At 50.4% G+C, this 17,024-nt stretch overlaps 1 protein-coding gene across 1 annotated transcript in view; it reads left to right on the forward strand.

Moving 5' to 3' along the window:
* LRIG1 (leucine rich repeats and immunoglobulin like domains 1) overlaps positions 1–17,024 on the forward strand; it is a 120,525-nt gene that overhangs the window by 64,554 nt on the left and 38,947 nt on the right. The window contains exon 4 of the mRNA XM_068559133.1: positions 15,885–16,022. Within this exon, the coding sequence (XP_068415234.1) occupies positions 15,885–16,022 (138 nt within the window). The remainder of the gene's footprint in view (positions 1–15,884; positions 16,023–17,024) is intronic.

The raw sequence follows: 17,024 nt of genomic DNA on the forward strand, positions 1-17,024 counted from the left end.
CATCTCACCTTTGCGGACTGGCTTTTTTTCATTCAGTATAATTCCTTGGAGGTGCATCTAGGTTGTTGTGTGTATCAATAGTTCATTCCTTTTTACTGCTGAGTAGTGTCCATGGTATGAAGAGACCACACTTTGTTTAACCGTGCCCCTCTTGGGGGACATCTGGGGTGTTTGCAGATTTGGGCTAATATGAATAAAACTGCTGTGAGCATTTTTGTGTGAACATAGATTTTCGTTTCTCTGGGAGAAATGCCCTAGGGGGTAACTGCTGCATTGTATGGTAGTTGTATGTTCAGATTTTTTAAGAAAGTGCCGTAGTTTTCCAGAGTGGCTGTACTGTCTCACACGCCTGCCAGCAATGCACGAGCGGTCTGGTTCTCCGCGTCATGGCCAGCATTTGGTGTTATCAGTATTTTTTATTTTAGCCATTCGGTAGGTGTATATTGATATTTCTTGGTGGTTTTAATTTGCACTTCCCTAATGGCTAATGATGTTGAACATCATTTCATGTGCTTATTGGCCATCTGTAATTCTTTTTGGAATAATATCTGTTCATGTCTTGGGCCCATTTTCTAACTGGATTGTTTGGGATGTTTTTGCCGTTGAGTTTTGAGTGTTCTTTATATATTCTAGATACTAGTTCTTTATTGGATATGTGGTCTGAAAATATTTTCTCCCAGTCTGTAGTTTGCCTTTTCATCTTAATAGGATCTTTCCCAGAGCAAATGTTTTTAATTTTGGTGCAAGTCCAATGTGTTAATTTTTCCATTTATGGATTGTGCCCATAGGGTCAGATCTATCTGGCCCGAAACATAGATTTCTCCTATGTTTTTTTCTAAAAGTCATTAGTTTACGTTTGACATTTAGGTTCATGATGATACGTATTTTAATTATTTTCGTTTATTTATTTATTTGGCTGCGTTGGGTCTTCTTTGCTGTGCGGTCTTTCTCTAGTTGCGGCAAGTGGGGGGCTTCTCTTGTTGCGGAGCACGGGCTCTAGGCGTGTGGGCTTCAGTAGTTGTGGCACGCGGGCTCAGTAGTTGTGGCTCACAGGCTCCGGAGCGCAGGCTCAGTAGTTGTGGCGCACGGGCTTAATCGCTCCGCAGCATGCAGGATCTTCCTGGACCAGGGCTCGAACCCGTGTCCCCTGCATTGGCAGGCGGATTCTCAACCACTGCACCACTAGGGAAGCCCTGCAAAAGATTCGGCGCCGTTTGAAGGTTTTCTCCGACGGCATGGCGTGGCAAGCTGGGCGGGGCGGCACGGTGGAGGGTCCCGGCAGCTCCAGGCGGTGGCCGCGACAACAGCCGATACGTATTTTAAAACCTGAAACGGAGGTGAAAATCGAAGCTTGTTGTTTCATGAAAGGAGCAGAGCAAGAGTTGGCTCCTGTAGGAACTCAGAACAGGCAAGACAAGAGGATGGCGTGGTTCCGGGGTGGAGAAGAGCGGTGCCGCTTTGATGTTGCAGCGGGTCTTATCATCTCAGGGTGGATAAGAAGGGCTGCATTAGAGGGCCGACTCCTTAATCCCGCCCATGCATATCCTTAACCCTCCCAGAGTGCAGTCAGGTCGTATGCTGAAGGCTTGGGAAATTGCGTGATAAGAGATACCCTGAATCCTATGATCGGGAGATCAGACGTCTTCCAGATGGGGCAGGAAGCAGGCCTGGTTTTATTTTAAAGGCATGTCAGTGGTATCACTCCCCAGAGGCGGGGAGGATCTTGACTTGGAGGCTGCAGCCAAGTGCTGAAACAGCTTCCTCCACGCTGGAGCTCCAGAGCTGCCGGGAAGCTGGCAGGCGAGCCGGGGAACATGCTGGCAGTGGCTGGCAGCGGGGGGCAGTTTCGGGAGCGCCCCAGCACCCCCAGTCCCGTCTCTGTCCTCGTAGCCACAGGCCGTGTCCAGAGAGGAGCGCAGCCGGGACCCAGAGGACACCTGGGCTCGCATGCTGTTTAGCTGGGTGACCCCAGAGCAGCGTCTTACCCTCTCTGAATCTGGCTGAGCAGTGCCTCTGTGGCGTGGTGTGGAGCAGAGGGTGAGCAAGTTTTTTTTGCTCCCTGAAAAGTGCCCAGTTCAGTCTCGTCATACTTACTGCCTGAGGATAGAAGAGCCACTCTGACGCTGCTATTTAGGGCCCGCGCCCGTCATCTTAAATATAAATAGCGAGAGGTCTGGCCCGGCCCTGCAGCAACTGTGCACTGACGCGCTGTGGGCCGAGGGTCCAGGAGGCCCACGTGTGCGTGTGGAAGGGGCGGGGGGTGGCAGGATGTGCCCTTCCTGCATCTGCAGGCGGGTCCTGCCTCCCTTTGGGTCACAGGATCGGGGGGCGGCCCTGGTGGGTGCTGAGAAGAGGTGGGAGACACAGGGTACTGTCCGGAGAAGCCCTCTGCCCCGGGGGTGGTTCTGCCCGCTTCTGTTCCGCGCAGGAGTGTGCGATGAGCATTCGTGCCTGGGCTGCAGTCCCAGCTGCGCTGCTTCCTGCTGGGTAACCTTCCTACAGCTCACCAGCCCCGCCTGTAAGATGGGGATGGTAACAGTATCTGCCCCTCGGGTCGTCATGGGGCTTAAACGAGCTGAACCAGAGCCTGGTACCTAGTAAGCACGAACTACGAAACGCGCGATTTGTTAGTCCTAGTCTGGCTCCTGTATCTCCCGAGAAGCGTGCGCCCCCTCAGTGGCTAAGCGGCAAGGGCCAGCTTCCTGGGAGGGTCCGCTGCCCTGTGCAGCCGACTCTAGCATTGGGCCCGTTCCCTGGAGGCTGCAGAGGCCCCCAGGACTCATAGCAGGCCTGGAGCAGGCTGTGTGCTCGAGCATGCTGGGGTTCCGGGGGCTCCAGAGGAGACTCTGGAACTGGCGTCATCCCTAGCTAGATGAAGGGTGCCTGATGAACGTGGGGAGGAACTCTGAGTGGTGGCCCTGGGGCTCCTCCCTGCTGGCACCCTTTGAAGAAAGGCCGCTCGCTGCTCCTTAGGTGGGCCTCTCAGCTGTGGCCCACCCCAGGGCCCTCCGCCTCGGGGCTGTCAGGCAGGCCAGGTGTTTGTACGCTTAAGGATCAGGTCCCAAAGTTCAGTGTCTAAGGTCGAGTTAACAGCTTTGTAAAGTATCTATTTAATTTATTTACGTAATTGATAAGCACATTAAAAGAATAGGCAAAAGAGAGGGAGGAAATTCCGGCATCCTCCTGTTCTGTCCCAGAGCTACGAGTTATAGGAGTTAAGTTCTCCCTACCTTTCCTGCCTGTGTGGTTTAGAGAGTGCACGTCGGCTCCGCGTCCCACCTTTTGCTTTGGCAGGTGGTGTGGACAGTCTCCTGAGCGCCTGAGTAGTCCTTTGGGCAGCTTGGTGGCCGAGGCTGCAATGCGAGCCCGGCCCTGAGAAGGGATGAGGTTAGGTTTCCTTTGGAAATGTTGAGTGGGGCCTCCATGTTGTTTCTGTGTGGTGGTTACATTTTTTCAAGTCCTGGGTGGTGAGGTCTGTGAGAAGCAAAACCGCCAGGTCTATGAGGAGCCAATGACACAGCCTGTCAGTCTTAGATCACTGGGTGACCCCCTTGCTCCCCCCAACCCGCCAGCTGCCAACCAGCATTTATGGACCCTGGGGGGGGGGGAGTTGCTCTGTGCAGCCCAGCAGCTCGATCATGTCACCCGGCCGGGGGCTTGCCCACCTAAGCCTCGTCGGTGGAGAGCCATCAGTTAGAGGAGAAGTACCCATCGTAACTTCTTCACGTCCTCCAGGAGGGGCTGTGTGAACACCCCTTGGCTGAGCCTGGCCTTAACAGGTGCTCTGACCACCTGGTTCCTGACCGCTGCCGTCTCTCCATCTTTCCCACCTTTCTTTGCCGGGAATGGGGGCTCATCCCCTCGAATCTGGGAGAGTCTGTGCCTCTAGCTCTTGGATAGGCTTGCTGCTGGCCTTCCCTGCAGAGCCGCCCTGAAAATTGTAATGAGAAACGGGCAAGTCAAGTTCAGCCATGGGCTCCCTACTGGTACCAGGGTGTGTGGTTCCACGTGACGCGGCCTGACAGCTGGGCTCCCCCCATCCCCCCGAGGTGCAGAGGATCACACCTACGTGGTAGGATGTTCAGGGAGCAGGTTGCCAGGGTGAGGGGAGAAGAGAAGAAAAAAAGGGCTGGATTGGCTCATTTAAGGGAAGATAAAGCCGAGAGTGGCCGTGTCAGCTTTGACCGGGAGAGAGAAACTCTCCGGGCTTTTCTGGTCCGGGATGCCTCTCTGTGGACGGGAGTGCAGATGGAGTGGCTCACTGTTCCTGACTTTAACATCTCCTGGCCCAACTTGGTGCCGCTGTGCCCTGCCCACATGCAGGGCAGGTTACCTCCCCGTGGTCACGGAGCTGAGTGCCCAGCCAGCCCTTAGAAGTCCCTGCCAGTGTGAAATGGCACAGCCCTTCTCCCTGGGGAGCGCAGTCCAGACGTGGCTCAAAAGGGCTTCCTCGGGTCAGCGTGTCGGGTTGGAACGCCCCTGGATGAATTTCTCCTCCTCCTTTTCCACTGTGGCTGAGGCAGGAGTGGGGAAGCAAGTGTGTGGCTGTGGAGATCTGGGTTAGGGCCGACCTGCCCTCACTGCTGCCGGGGGTGTGGTGACGGGGGGCACCGGTGGCCATTGCGTGGCGAGTAGGGCCACCGCCTCCACCAACCCCGGCTGATCTACGAATGTCCGTGTTCGGGGTCAGATTGAACTTGGGAGATGCACGATCAGCCTGAAAGTCCATTGTATTTGACATTTTCTTCTAAGGATATCTGTCAGCTTCCCTGCCTAAAAAAGTTAATTCTACATTACACCTCTCATTTTTCTCTTTAAAAACTTTTTTTAATTGAATGGTTGATTTTGCCTTTTTTTTTTTTTTCTGAATAACATTCCTTTGTTGAGGAATGTGGTGGCAAATACAGGAGACTGAACTGAACTTGTAATTCATTTGTTTATTCAACAGATTTTTTTAAAATTTTGACTTTATATTGGAGCATAGTTGATTCACAGTGTTGTGTTAGTTTCAGGTCACAGCAAAGTGATTCAGTTATGCATACACGTGTATCTATTCTTTTTCAAATTCTTTTCCCATTTAAGTTATTACATAATATTGAGCAGAGTTCCTTGTGCTATACAGTAGGTCCTTGTTGGTTATCTATTTTAAATATAGTGGTGTGTACATGTCAGTCCCAGACTGCCAATCTGTCCCTTCCCCCGGAAACCTTAAGTTCCTTCTCTAAATCTGTGAGTCTTAAACAGATACTTATTGAATGTCTTTTATGTTATACTCATGGTTCTATACTCATGGTGCTAAGGATATAGCAGGAAAGAAGACCAACTAAACTTACATTCTAATGATGTAATGATCTTGGGACTACTTAATACCTTAGGAGGTTTTGTTGTGTTCTGTTTACAATGAATAGACTTTTAGAGCAGTTTTAGATTTACAAGAAAATGGAGCGGAAAGTACAGAGACTTCCCTTATACCCTGCGACATGCCCCTCTGGTTTCCACTACTGTTAACATCTTGCATTAGTCTGGTGCTTTGTTACAATTGATAGGTCAGTATTGAGACATTATTATTAACCAAACCTATAGTTTTCCAGGGTTCACTGTGTTGTACATTCTTTGAGCTTCTGCAAATGTTTAGTGTTGCTTATTCACCATTACAGTATCACACTGAATAGTTTCATTGCCCTAAAAAAAATCCCGTGTGCATCACCTATTCATTCCTTTCTCCTCCCAGACCCCTGCTAACCACTGATCTTTCTGCTGTCCCCACAGTTCTGCCTTTTCCAGAAGGTCACGTATTTGGAATCATACAGTAGGTCGCCTTTTCTGATGAGCTTCTTTTGTTCAGCAACGTGCATTTCCTCAGGAGGTCTCGTTTTTGTCTTGTGCTTGTAGTTTGGATTGGATCCTGATGATCTGCAGTCCTTCATGGCTCGGGTCGCTCTCGACTTCACAGAACCATAGTGGCTGACTCTTGACTGTGCCTAAGTTTCTTCAGTCCAGATCTCGGGCTTCCAGCTCAATGTGTATAAGCCAGTGGGTGGGAGAACCAAACGGGATGTGGTGCATCAAGGCGCCTTGGGGACCTCGGGTCCTCATCATATGGAGTTCATCGAAACGGTCCGTTGAAGACCCCAAGGGGAAAGTGACCCCGAAGGAAGTGAACGGGTCGGGAGGTCGGTTGACACAGCCCAGTCCTGCTTTCGGAGGGTCTGACCCCGCCTGGCGGAGGCTGTTTATCCCGCCACTGGGCCACTCTTGTTTTTTTGTCCGATCTCCACCTGAATAAACAGATCCGGAACGTCATCTGCAGCCAGGCTGAGAATCGGGCCAAAATTCCCCAGGGAACTGGTGATTCACCAGCAGCGGGTGTGGGGAAAGGGAGTGAGCAAGAGACAGAAGGAGACCTGCTTATTCGGAGTCTCATTTCCTGTCCAGCAAATAACCCAGGCTGGGCCGTCCTTACGAGGCACTGGTTTCTTAGGGCAAATTATCGATTTATGCAATAGAACAGATGGTTTTGGTTTTCATTTTTAAGAAGATGAATGCAAAGCAGCCCTAGTGAGAGGGTGATGCTTTCAAGTGTCATTCTGAGAAGAGAACCTTTTCTTCAAGTTGGCCTAGGAAAGCTCTTCTGGATTCATGTGTTGTTTTTAAAATCGCCTTATCTTTATTTTCAAGATGCTTATGGGCATTGGTCCCAGTAACGGGCACATTCACAGTTTTCTTGCCAATTTGGGACTTAGAATTATTAATTCTCTCTTTTCCCTTGTTTGGTGCTTCTCAGGCCCCCCACTGATAATACAATTACTCTGTTTGACACCTGGACAAGATTAGATTGAGCTTTTTCATGCTCTGTGGTTCCAGGCTGTATTCCTAATGCTGTTTGTGGGGGAATGGTACAGGAAGGAGGGACGCACGGGGGCGGTGGCATCAGAGAATGTGGTTGAATGAGGCAGCATGAAATATGGCATTTGGATCAGATGACTTTTCAGATGCATTTTCAACCCTGAAGGATTTGGCTAGAAGGAATGTACCGGTGTCTGCCGAGGCTGCACATATGTGGGCTCCGTGACTGTGTACCAGCGCCACCCTAGACATCGATGCCTGCCCGAAATGCAGGGAAATATGCACCAAAAGATACGTGCAAAAGGCATGTCCCTGTGCGTGGCTGTGGTTTTTGCAATAACCCAAACTGGAAATAACTCAGTGTCCATCCGCAGTAGAATGAAAAATAAATTGCCCTATGTTCCCTCAAGAGAAATACTGCGCAGTGATGAAAAAGACTTAAGTCCTGCTAATGCAACAACATGGAAGAGTCTCATATGTGGAGTGAAAGTAGCCAGATACAGAAGGGTCTATATGGAACGATTCCAGGTAGATAAAGCACAGCAACAGGCAAAATTAATCATAGGTGGTAGAAATAAAGGTTCCCTTGGGGAAGGATAAATGACAAGGAAAGTGGCAGGAGGGAGCCTGCTGGGATGTTGAAAATGTTCTGTATCTGTCATGTGGTTACACGGGTGCAGACATTTTGTAAAAACGCATTGAGCTCTACATTTATCATTTGTGCCCTTCTCGCGATGCCTGTGATATTTCAGTAAAAACATTTGCAAACAAACAGAACAACTGTCCCCCTGCCCCGACCACATGGTCTGTTGGATAGTGCTGTGTTTTGCAACAAAAGAGAAATCATTGTCTTCTTGTGTGTCCTTGAAATGATTAATGTTTTTTAGCGCTTGCAATAATACAGTTGAACCCTCTTAGGTAAATGTCAGGGCTACTCGGATTATTAAATCATTAATACCGTGTACACACCTTCATCCTGATCATTTGGATGAGACCTTGGAGCACCTGCTGCATGGGGCAGTGGGGTTAGGTGCAGTGGTGCAGAGCCGTAGGAAGAATTCCAGGGCAGCACAGTGATGGGCCAGGTGCAAAGGGCTCTGGGTGCCCAGAGGCTGCAGGGTGTGGAGTTTGATTAACCACGTCTGCCAGGGTCGCTGTGGGGAATGGGGGGAGGGGAGGGACGGGAGTGGTGGCAGGTGTATTACATTTTTACCCCCATTTCTTTTTTTTTTTTTGTGAATCTGTTTCGACTCAACTCCTTTTTGATAGCAGGAGTTCTTTTTTTTTTTTTAATTTAATTAATTAATTAATTTATTTTTATTTATGGCTGTGTTGAGTCTTCGTTTCTGTGTGAGGGCTTTCTCTAATTGTGGCAAGCGGGGGCCACTCCTCATCGCGGTGCGCGGGCCTCTCACTATCGCGGCCTCTCTCGTTGCGGAGCACAGGCTCCAGACGCGCAGGCTCAGTAATTGTGGCTCACGGGCCCAGTTGCTCCGCGGCATGTGGGATCTTCTCAGACCAGGGCCCGAACCCGTGTCCCCTGCATTGGCAGGCAGATTCTCAACCACTGCACCACTAGGGAAGCCCTACCCCCATTTCTGGGCTAGATTGTGTGAAACTATTTCTCAGCCAGAGGTTCAGATGAGGCAAGAGCTGTAATTTGAGTTTTGCTGATTATTAAAAGTTTGATGTTGAGGTAACATGATGGAGAACTTGCTGTATCTAGTAAGAGTCAACACTGCAGGAGTTGACCACGTGTACTGCTGTGAGTCACCCTACTTGTCTGGGAGAGCTGAGGGCACGCCTGCTTAGATATTAGGACTGGTGTGTTGGCCAGCTTCAGCGTGTTTCTTTCTGTCTCGTTGGAAGAACTAAAAAGAGTGAGAATGCACGGTGTGAATGTCGGTTCTCTGTAAGATCACCCTGTTTGCCAGCCTGCCTCCACTGGCCCCGGTCAGGAACCTGGATCATCTTCTGAGGAGCATAAGAATGATGTAAACTTAGGTTCCGTTTCACTTCCTGAAGGGGTAGGAAAGGCATCGTTGGGAAGGATGGCGATTCGTGATGTCTGACCTGGGCCTTGGAGGGAGCATGGGAGGGTCCTCTCTGCTGCAGAGAGGTGTTTAGCCCCATTTTGCAGGTGGTTAAGCCAGATTCAAAAAGAGTGATTTGCACACAGTTGGAAAGCTGCATCAGAACTAGAATTAGAATCTGGGTCCCTGCCTCCCAGAAACCCAAACTGGTTGCTCTGTGGTGTAGATCAGGGGCCAGATCTGGCTCTCAGCTTGCTTTGGTAAAGAAAGCTTTATTGGAGTATAGCCACACTCGGCTCACATATTGTCTGCGGCTACTTGTACACCCCACCTCCAGGGTTGAGTTGTCATGACAGAGGCCAAATGACCCACAGAGCCTAAAATATTTAAAATCTGGCCCATTATAGAATCCATTGCTGACCCCTGGTGTAGACAGTAGGTGCATAATTTCAGCAACCAGCTGTAATCCACTTGACCCACCTTGACGCTGCTTCCTTTGATCCCCTCGCCCTTTCTTCCTGTTCTCTGTGACACGAGATCTTTTCCACCACTAACGGCACTACCTTGTAAACTGTAGTGGAACAGTCACTTATGATGAAAAGCTTTCAATGTTGGTTTCAAACGCCTCCGTGTGTTTTACTGTCTAATTTAACATCGACTCTGAAAATGTAGCCCAGTGGAGAGAGCTTATCTTTCCCGCTCTCTGCCTTTGAAGCCGGATTTTATTTGTGAAGCCTTTAACAGGTGTTGGTTTAATAGACTTCTGCCGTATTACGGTTTCCCCACCCCAGAGGACAGCCTGAGGGGTGCACCAACCCGGGGTGGAGGCACAGGCTGTATGATTTGGCCACCACCCCGCCCCCCAGTCCCTGTCACCACAGAGTTGTTCTGATTCTGTTCGGTGGCAGAGAAAGGGCTGGACTGCTCCCTGGATGAGACCAGTTAGAAGTGCTCCTCTAACACTGTCCTCTCCCCTGCCCTCTCCTCACTCTCCTTTTGTAGCCCTAAGGGCGTGCCTTTGCAGCTTGTCCTGCACTGTTCTCTTCTTTCCGTCCAGAGCATCCATCGCTGTGAACCAGAGCTTCAACCGCCTTGTTTGCTCAGCTTGGCCCTCCACAGCTCTCTGCAGACTTCCCGCTCACGCAGGACTCTGGGAGGCTGGTACAAAAGCCGGCTTGGCTGAGGCCAATGACACAGACCAGTGTGAGCTGACCCGGGAATAGCCAGCCAGCATTCACATGTAGCCAAGCTCTGCTGAAGGCTTACGGATTGAATCTGGGGTAGTGCACTTAAAATTCCGCCTGGAGAGCCTCTCGGATGGGCTGGCGAGTCCTGCTCCCCTGGGCTTGCACGCTGGCTCCTCTCGTGTCCCGGTTGTGTGACCGCAGGTGAAGTCCAGCAGAGCTCTGAGCCCCGGTGTCTTCAGCTGTAAAGATCATAATAGTACCTTCCTCATGAGATTGCTGTGTCTTTTCACGGAGCCTCCACCCTGGGCCTGCTACCTAGAGGTGTGTTCAGTAGTTGGTCGGCTATTGTTAAAAAGAACTTGGACAAGGATTCAGAGGTTATAAAGATGAACGGGGGCCTTGAAAACTGGACAGTTAGTTACATTAAAGGAGTGACATAACCGCTCGTGTTGCACGTGGCATTAAAACATGGAGAGTTTTATGAAAGTGGGACACCTCTCAAGGAGGAGGAGGGAGGCTTCCCTGAATACTGGGTCTTTGAACCTTGATGGACAGGTGTCCGGAGGGGATGTCCCTGGTGGGGTAGGGTTTGGTGGGCTGGGGTCAGGGGCGTGGGCCCGAGTCCCACTTGCTACAGGAGTGAGAAGGAGGATGTAATCTGGCTGGCTGGGGACCCATCAGATCTCTAGGCCCCCTGAAACCTGCAGAAGCTTCAATCTGGGATTTAATTTGAAGCACAGCTCCCCAAATAGCCCAGTCTCTCAGTGGTGGGGGTTTTGACACCCTCCAGCTGGAGCAGGCTTGTTTCATGCATGAAGCTAAGAGTGAGAGCTCTGAGTCAGCCCTTTGTTCCCGAGAAGGAGTCAGGCCTGCCTGTTTGCGCTGAAGTGTGGGGAGGACTAGGAACCATTCATTCCTTCTTTTCCGAGAGCACCTGCTGCAAACTAGATCCTGAGCTTCGCTCTCAGGATACAGATGTGTATCTGATATCAGAGCTAATAAAAACAAGAACCCATTTTATTGAGTACCTGCTTCACGTCAGGTCACATCAGCCCACGGGGCCTGGGAACTTCACACCACCTTTATAGCGGTTCACACCTGTAAGTGGTATAATGGGGATTTGAACTCAGGCAGGGCCATGCTCTTGGCATGTTCTTCAATGCTATGCCATGTTCCAGCCCATGAAGAACTCATGGCCTTGGGTGGAATCGCCAGGGTCCCCAGAGACATCTAACAAGGTGTGATTCTTGCTCTAGTGAGAGAAGGGAGATAGAGCTGTGTGGTCAGCTTTCCTGAATGGGAGGAATTCAGGAAGAGTTTGATCAGGGTGCTGGGCACCCAGAGTCTAGAGCAGAGAGACCAGACCTGGAGGGAGAAGATGATGTGCATTCTTTGAGCCCCAAGAAGCTCTGAAGCCACTGTGGGCTAGATCATTTGTCTCCGAGCAGTGCTGCCACAGGGCAGTTGGCAGACTCTTTCCTTCATGTTTCCTGATTAAACTCATCTGCTTGCATGGGTTTTCTTCTACCTAAATGTTGATGAGCCCCAAATCTGTGTCTAGGCTCAGCCTTCCTGAATTCAACCTGTATTCATTCTTTGTGATTCCTTTAACAGTTATTTATTGAGGACCTCCTATGTGCCTCACCCTATTCCAGTGGTTGGAGACACAGTAGTGGTCAAAACAAACAAACATCCTGCTTTCATGGAGCCACAACCTGGTGGGAGAGAAGATGTTAAGGTAGAAATAAGCAGGATACTGGATGTATTAGATGATAATTAGAGATACTGAGAGAAATAAAGCAGGCAAGAGAGTGGAAAGTGTGAGAGTGGGTGTGGGGGAGGGAGGAGGGAGAAATGGTAGGGGGAGGGAGGCTTGTAGTCTTCGAGACTGTGGCCAGGGACCCCTCATGGAGAAGGTGACATGTGAAAACAGATGGGAAGGAAGTAAGGGCATGGGACCTGTGGATCTCTGGGGGAAGAGCGTTCATTCCAAGCAATGGGAAAGGCAAGTGCAAAGGTCATGAGTCAGGAGTCTGCCTGCCGTGCCTGAGGGCCAGCGTGTGGGGCAGAGTACAAGGCGGAAGAGCAGGAAGTGAAGCAGCAAGGCGAGTGCGTGGCAGATCACATGGGCCTCAGAGACCATCGTAAGGACTTTGTCCTGAGTGAGACAGGAAAGCCGTCATTTGAGTTTTAGGCAAACAAGTCCTGTGAACTGGCTGATTTTTGCTTTGTTTTGTTTTTAAATCGTAGTAAAATACACATTACATGAAATTTACCATCTTAATCATTTTTTAAGTATACAGTTCAGTAGTGTTAAGTACACTCGTGTTGTGTAATCAATTTCCAGAGCTTTCTCCATCTTGGAAAATGAAAACTCCAAACTTATTAAACAACTCCCCACTCCCCCTCCCCACAGCCCCTGGCAACCGTCGCTCTACGTTTTGTCTCAATGAATCTGACTACTCTAGGTACTCATGGAAGTGGAGTCATAGGGTATTTTCACTTAACGCAGTGTCCTCAAGATTCATCCATGTCATAGTGTGTGTCAGAACTTCCTTTCTAAGGCTGAATGATAGTCCTTTGTATGTGTACCTCTGTCATGTTTGTCCATCCATCTATCCATCCATCCATCTGTCCATCCATCCATCCATCCATCCATCCATCCATCCATCCATCCATTGGGTTGCTTCACCTTTTGGCTACTGTGATTAATGCTGCTATGAACATGGATGTACAAATAACTCTTTGAGATCTGCTTACATTTCTTTTGGATGAACACCCAGAAGCAGAATTGCTGGGTCACACGCTGGTAATTCTGTGCCTAATTTTTCGAAGAACTACCACACCATTTTCCTCAGCAGCTGCGCCAGGATTCCAGTTTCTCCACATCCTCTCCCCCACATACCATTCCAGAGTTTGTTTGTTTTTTTAATAGTAGCCATGCTGTGGGCGTGAGGTGCTATCTCATTGCATTTCCCTAATGCTTAGTGATGTTGAGCGTCTTCTCATGTGCTCTTTCGCCATTTATCTTCTTTGGAGAAATGTCTATTCAAGTCCTTTGCACGTTTTTTGATTGAGTCGTTTGGGTTTTTCGTGTTGTTGTTGTTGAGTTGTAGTTCCTGTGTATTCTAGATGTTCACTCCTCATCAGATAGGTGATTTGCAGATGTTTTCTCCCATTCTGTGAGATGTCCTGACAGGATCTCTGTGGCTGCTGGCTTGAGAACAGGCCGTAAGGGCAAGGATGGAAGGTCTAGCCAGTCGCCTGGTTACCTTAGCATTTCTGAACTAGAAAGTTGAGGATCACCATTCTCTGCACCCCCATCTGTCATCTCCAGGTCCTGTGGACCCCTCTCTTCTTCTTCTCTTGTGTCTGTCTCTCTGTTGCCGCCACCTCTCACCTGGTCCCCTGGGACATAGATGCCCTACTCCTCAGGGCATCTGCGAGGGCTTGCCTGCTGTGGTCCCCCTGCCTCTGCCCTGCCCGTCTCCTGCCAGCATGCACATCCCACCCTCCGGAGCTGGCCCCGGCAGCCTCTTCCGGCAGAATCCTCCCCAGCTCCGCTCTCCCTCCCGGCAGGTCTCATCCATCCTCGCTCCCACGCTCCGTTGTTTCTCATCTCCATGGCTGCCTCTTCTGCTCAACAGGGACCTCTTTCCAGTGTATGAAAGAGACCCGTCTTCATCACAGCATCCTTCCTCCAGCCTGGGCCTGGCACAGAGCAGGGGCCCAGAACGTGTTTGATTCAGTGAATAAATACACAGACGAGAAAGAAGAAGGAAGGTGTAAGATGAAAGAGCCAGAGGAGAGGACGGGGTGGAGGGGCAGTGGGAGAAGTGGGCGGGGGCTTGCAGCTGTCCCGTGGTCCCTTGAACTGTGTATGGTCCCTCTTTGTGTGACTTGGGGCCAGCGGCGCCCCTTCCCTTCTTTCCTCAGACCTTCTTTTCCCGGCTCCCTGGCACTGCATTCAGAGTTCCTGGACGAGGCTCAGCTCTATTCCCTTTATTTCTTGTTCTTTTTTTCCCATACTTTACATAATAAAGGTCTTCTTTGCTATTCTTTTTTTCTTTTTCTTTTGGAGTCAGAAAACTGAAGAGACTATCTTTATTAAGAACTTAATAAAGAACTCAAAGGAAGTAGTTCGGGCCACATGGAGGGAAAAGGGGCCTCTCATTCTGGCGTGACTTTGCTGTGTGTAAAGGAGCTGTACCCTTGTAAATGGATTTTTGGGTTCAGGGCCTGGGAGAGAGGGGAAGAAAACAAAGGCGTCGGCGAGAAGCCCCAGAGCTTCTGGGAAAGAGGGCCTTGTTTATGCCTGTTGGAAACGATTTGGTCAAGTGTTTGTTTAAGAGAGATGCCACTTGGTTAGCGACGCCTGGCTCACTTGTATCGTGTTCAAGAATGCTTTGATTGGCTGGAGACCCCGATACTGTTTACTCAGAAACTGGCCGGAGTGAGAGGCTGGAGCCCAGAGGCCCAGCGCTACCACTCCACAGATTCTGAAATATCTGAGTATTGGGATCGGGGCCGCGGTGGTTTGAATCTGCCAGGCAGGGCGAAACCCACATGGGGGCCACCTGCTCCCTCCAGCCTTGGCATCTGTCGAATTTCTCCTGATTAATAAATACTGGTTGGCGGGTTAAGACTGCGGGATTTTTTTAGCAAGAGGGTTAAAGGACGAATAAGTCTTGGAGGGAGACAAACATTGAACACTTAACGTGAACATCTGCCAGACGCAGCAGTGTGGTTCAGGTGGGATCATCCTTGAAGTAAAGGGTGTGGCCCCATCTTCCAGATGAGGAAACTGAGGAGCAGAGCTATCAAGGGTGTGGAGTTGGGGCTTCCCTGGTGGCGCAGTGGTTGAGAATCTGCCTGCCAATGCAGGGGACACGGGTTCGAGCCCTGGTCTGGGAAGATCCCACACGCCGCGGAGCGACTAGGCCCGTGAGCCACAACTACTGAGCCTGCGCGTCTGGAGCCTGTGCTCCGCAACAAGAGAGGCCGCGACAGTGCGAGGCCCGCGCACCGCGATGAAGAGTGGCCCCCGCTCGCCACAACTAGAGAAGGCCCTCGCACAGAAACGAAGACCCAACACAGCCATAAATAAATAAATTACAAAAAAGAGTGTGGAGTTGGAGGTGCAGGGGATTCGATTCCAGTTAGACCCAGCACTGAGTTCCCGTGTCCCTTATTAGGTTGTCAGGATTTTGCAATCTTTTTTTCATCCCTTGTGCCTGTCGCCACGCCTGGTACATGGCAGGTGTCGGTAAAATGTGAGGTATGTGATGATGCGTTCAGTTGGATGAAACTGAACTCTGGGCTCTGGTGCCTGCATTCTTGTAAGTGATGGGCTTGGACTAGGTTCTGAAGATTCTAGATGCGAGCCGCATCAGAAGCTGGCTGGTTGCACTGGGCACATCCTTTGTGGGAAGGTGTACCAGCAAGATCTGAGCGCTGATCATGCCAGACTGCTCTCCACACGTCCGAAATATCACCCCTGTGTTCCTGTCCTTGGGGAGAGTAGCCTGGCTTAGAACTTGGGCAGACAAACTTGTCACAGACAAAGAATTTGATATTGTCTAGCTCCCGGCCTGCAGGTAAGAACTTGATGGAAAGAAGGATGGGAGATGTCATTTAAGTGTGCCGCAACTAAGACCCGACGCAGCCAAATAATTTTAAAAAAAAAGGAGTGTCATAGCGTTTTTAATTTTCTGAAATTGCAAAGCAGCTAAGGAAAAAAATGTCTGGAAGAAGGGTTAAGGAAAATAGTTTCTTTGCAAAATGACATGCTGGACTCACCTTCCTTTGTGTCTCTTAGGCAACACAATAGGATTCGCAGCGTGGAGGGGAGCCAGCTGAAGGCTTACGTTTCCTTGGAGGTGCTGGATCTGAGCTCCAACAACATCACAGAGATCCGGAGCACCTGCTTCCCGCACGGACTGCCCATAAAGGAGCTGTAAGTGCCTTGGGTCTGCTGGCAGCCCTCAGGTCTGGACGCAGGCGGACGTTCCCTCCTCTCCTCCAACGCGGCCCGGCTGAGTCAGTGGGATGGGCACACACCTCCCTTGTCTTCCCGCAGCAGGGCAGGGGGCAGGAGACCCAGGTCCGTCGTCCTCTGTTAGCCCATTCATAGAGCGTCTCCAAGTCCAGCGGCGTTATTCTGACTGTAGAGGTGGCTGAGGAAGCCTGAGGCGGGGAGATGTTCAGTAGCCTCACAGACTGACCATTTAAGAGCAGACTCTAGGCCTGAAATACGTGGCTGTGTTGACCACAAAGCCTGTTTCCTTTCTCCTTCACTGGGCTGCCTCCCACGAAAGCTTAGAACAGAGGTTCGGGGGTACTTAGATGAGTGACATCAGAGCGAAACCTCTCTGTAGAGATTCGACCAGCCAGTGCCCGTGCATCCTCTGAGTTCTCTTGACCTTCTCCGTCTCTTCGTTGGTCTGTTTTCTCTTCTGCCCATCCTACTGCCCCATCTCACAGCCCGCCAATTGGCAGACAGAAGAAAAACAGTCAAAGCCTATTTAACCCACCGCTTATTGGTAGGAAAATGTTGCTTTGGGGAAGAAACTGAAAAGTCAGGCTAAAGAGGCATGTTCAGGTGACAGGTGAGTCCCCATCCCCTGCATTATTCGTGAGCACTTTGGAGGATTGTTCGTGAGGCTGGCTTTAGGGGTCGTTGCGACCCATGTGTTCAGAGACCAAGGCCAGGCACGCAGATTTTTTGCGATCCCCGAGGAGAGGAGCGGTTTCCTTCTTAGGCTGCATCGAAGTGCCAGAGTTGGAAAAAGGAGGCCTCGGCCAATCCTTCAGCCGATGTGGCAGTGCCCAGCCCTCACTGAGGGCTTTTGAAAGGTGTCCCGCTGCCACCTGGCACTGACTTGTTTGGGACAAAGAAACCACCACTGCTAAACTGAATTGCAGTGACCTTCTCTCTCTCTCTCTGCCTAAAAGCAGG

Source organism: Eschrichtius robustus, chromosome 12 (genome assembly GCF_028021215.1).
Source record: "Eschrichtius robustus isolate mEscRob2 chromosome 12, mEscRob2.pri, whole genome shotgun sequence".
NCBI classification, from domain to species: Eukaryota; Metazoa; Chordata; class Mammalia; order Artiodactyla; family Eschrichtiidae; genus Eschrichtius; species Eschrichtius robustus.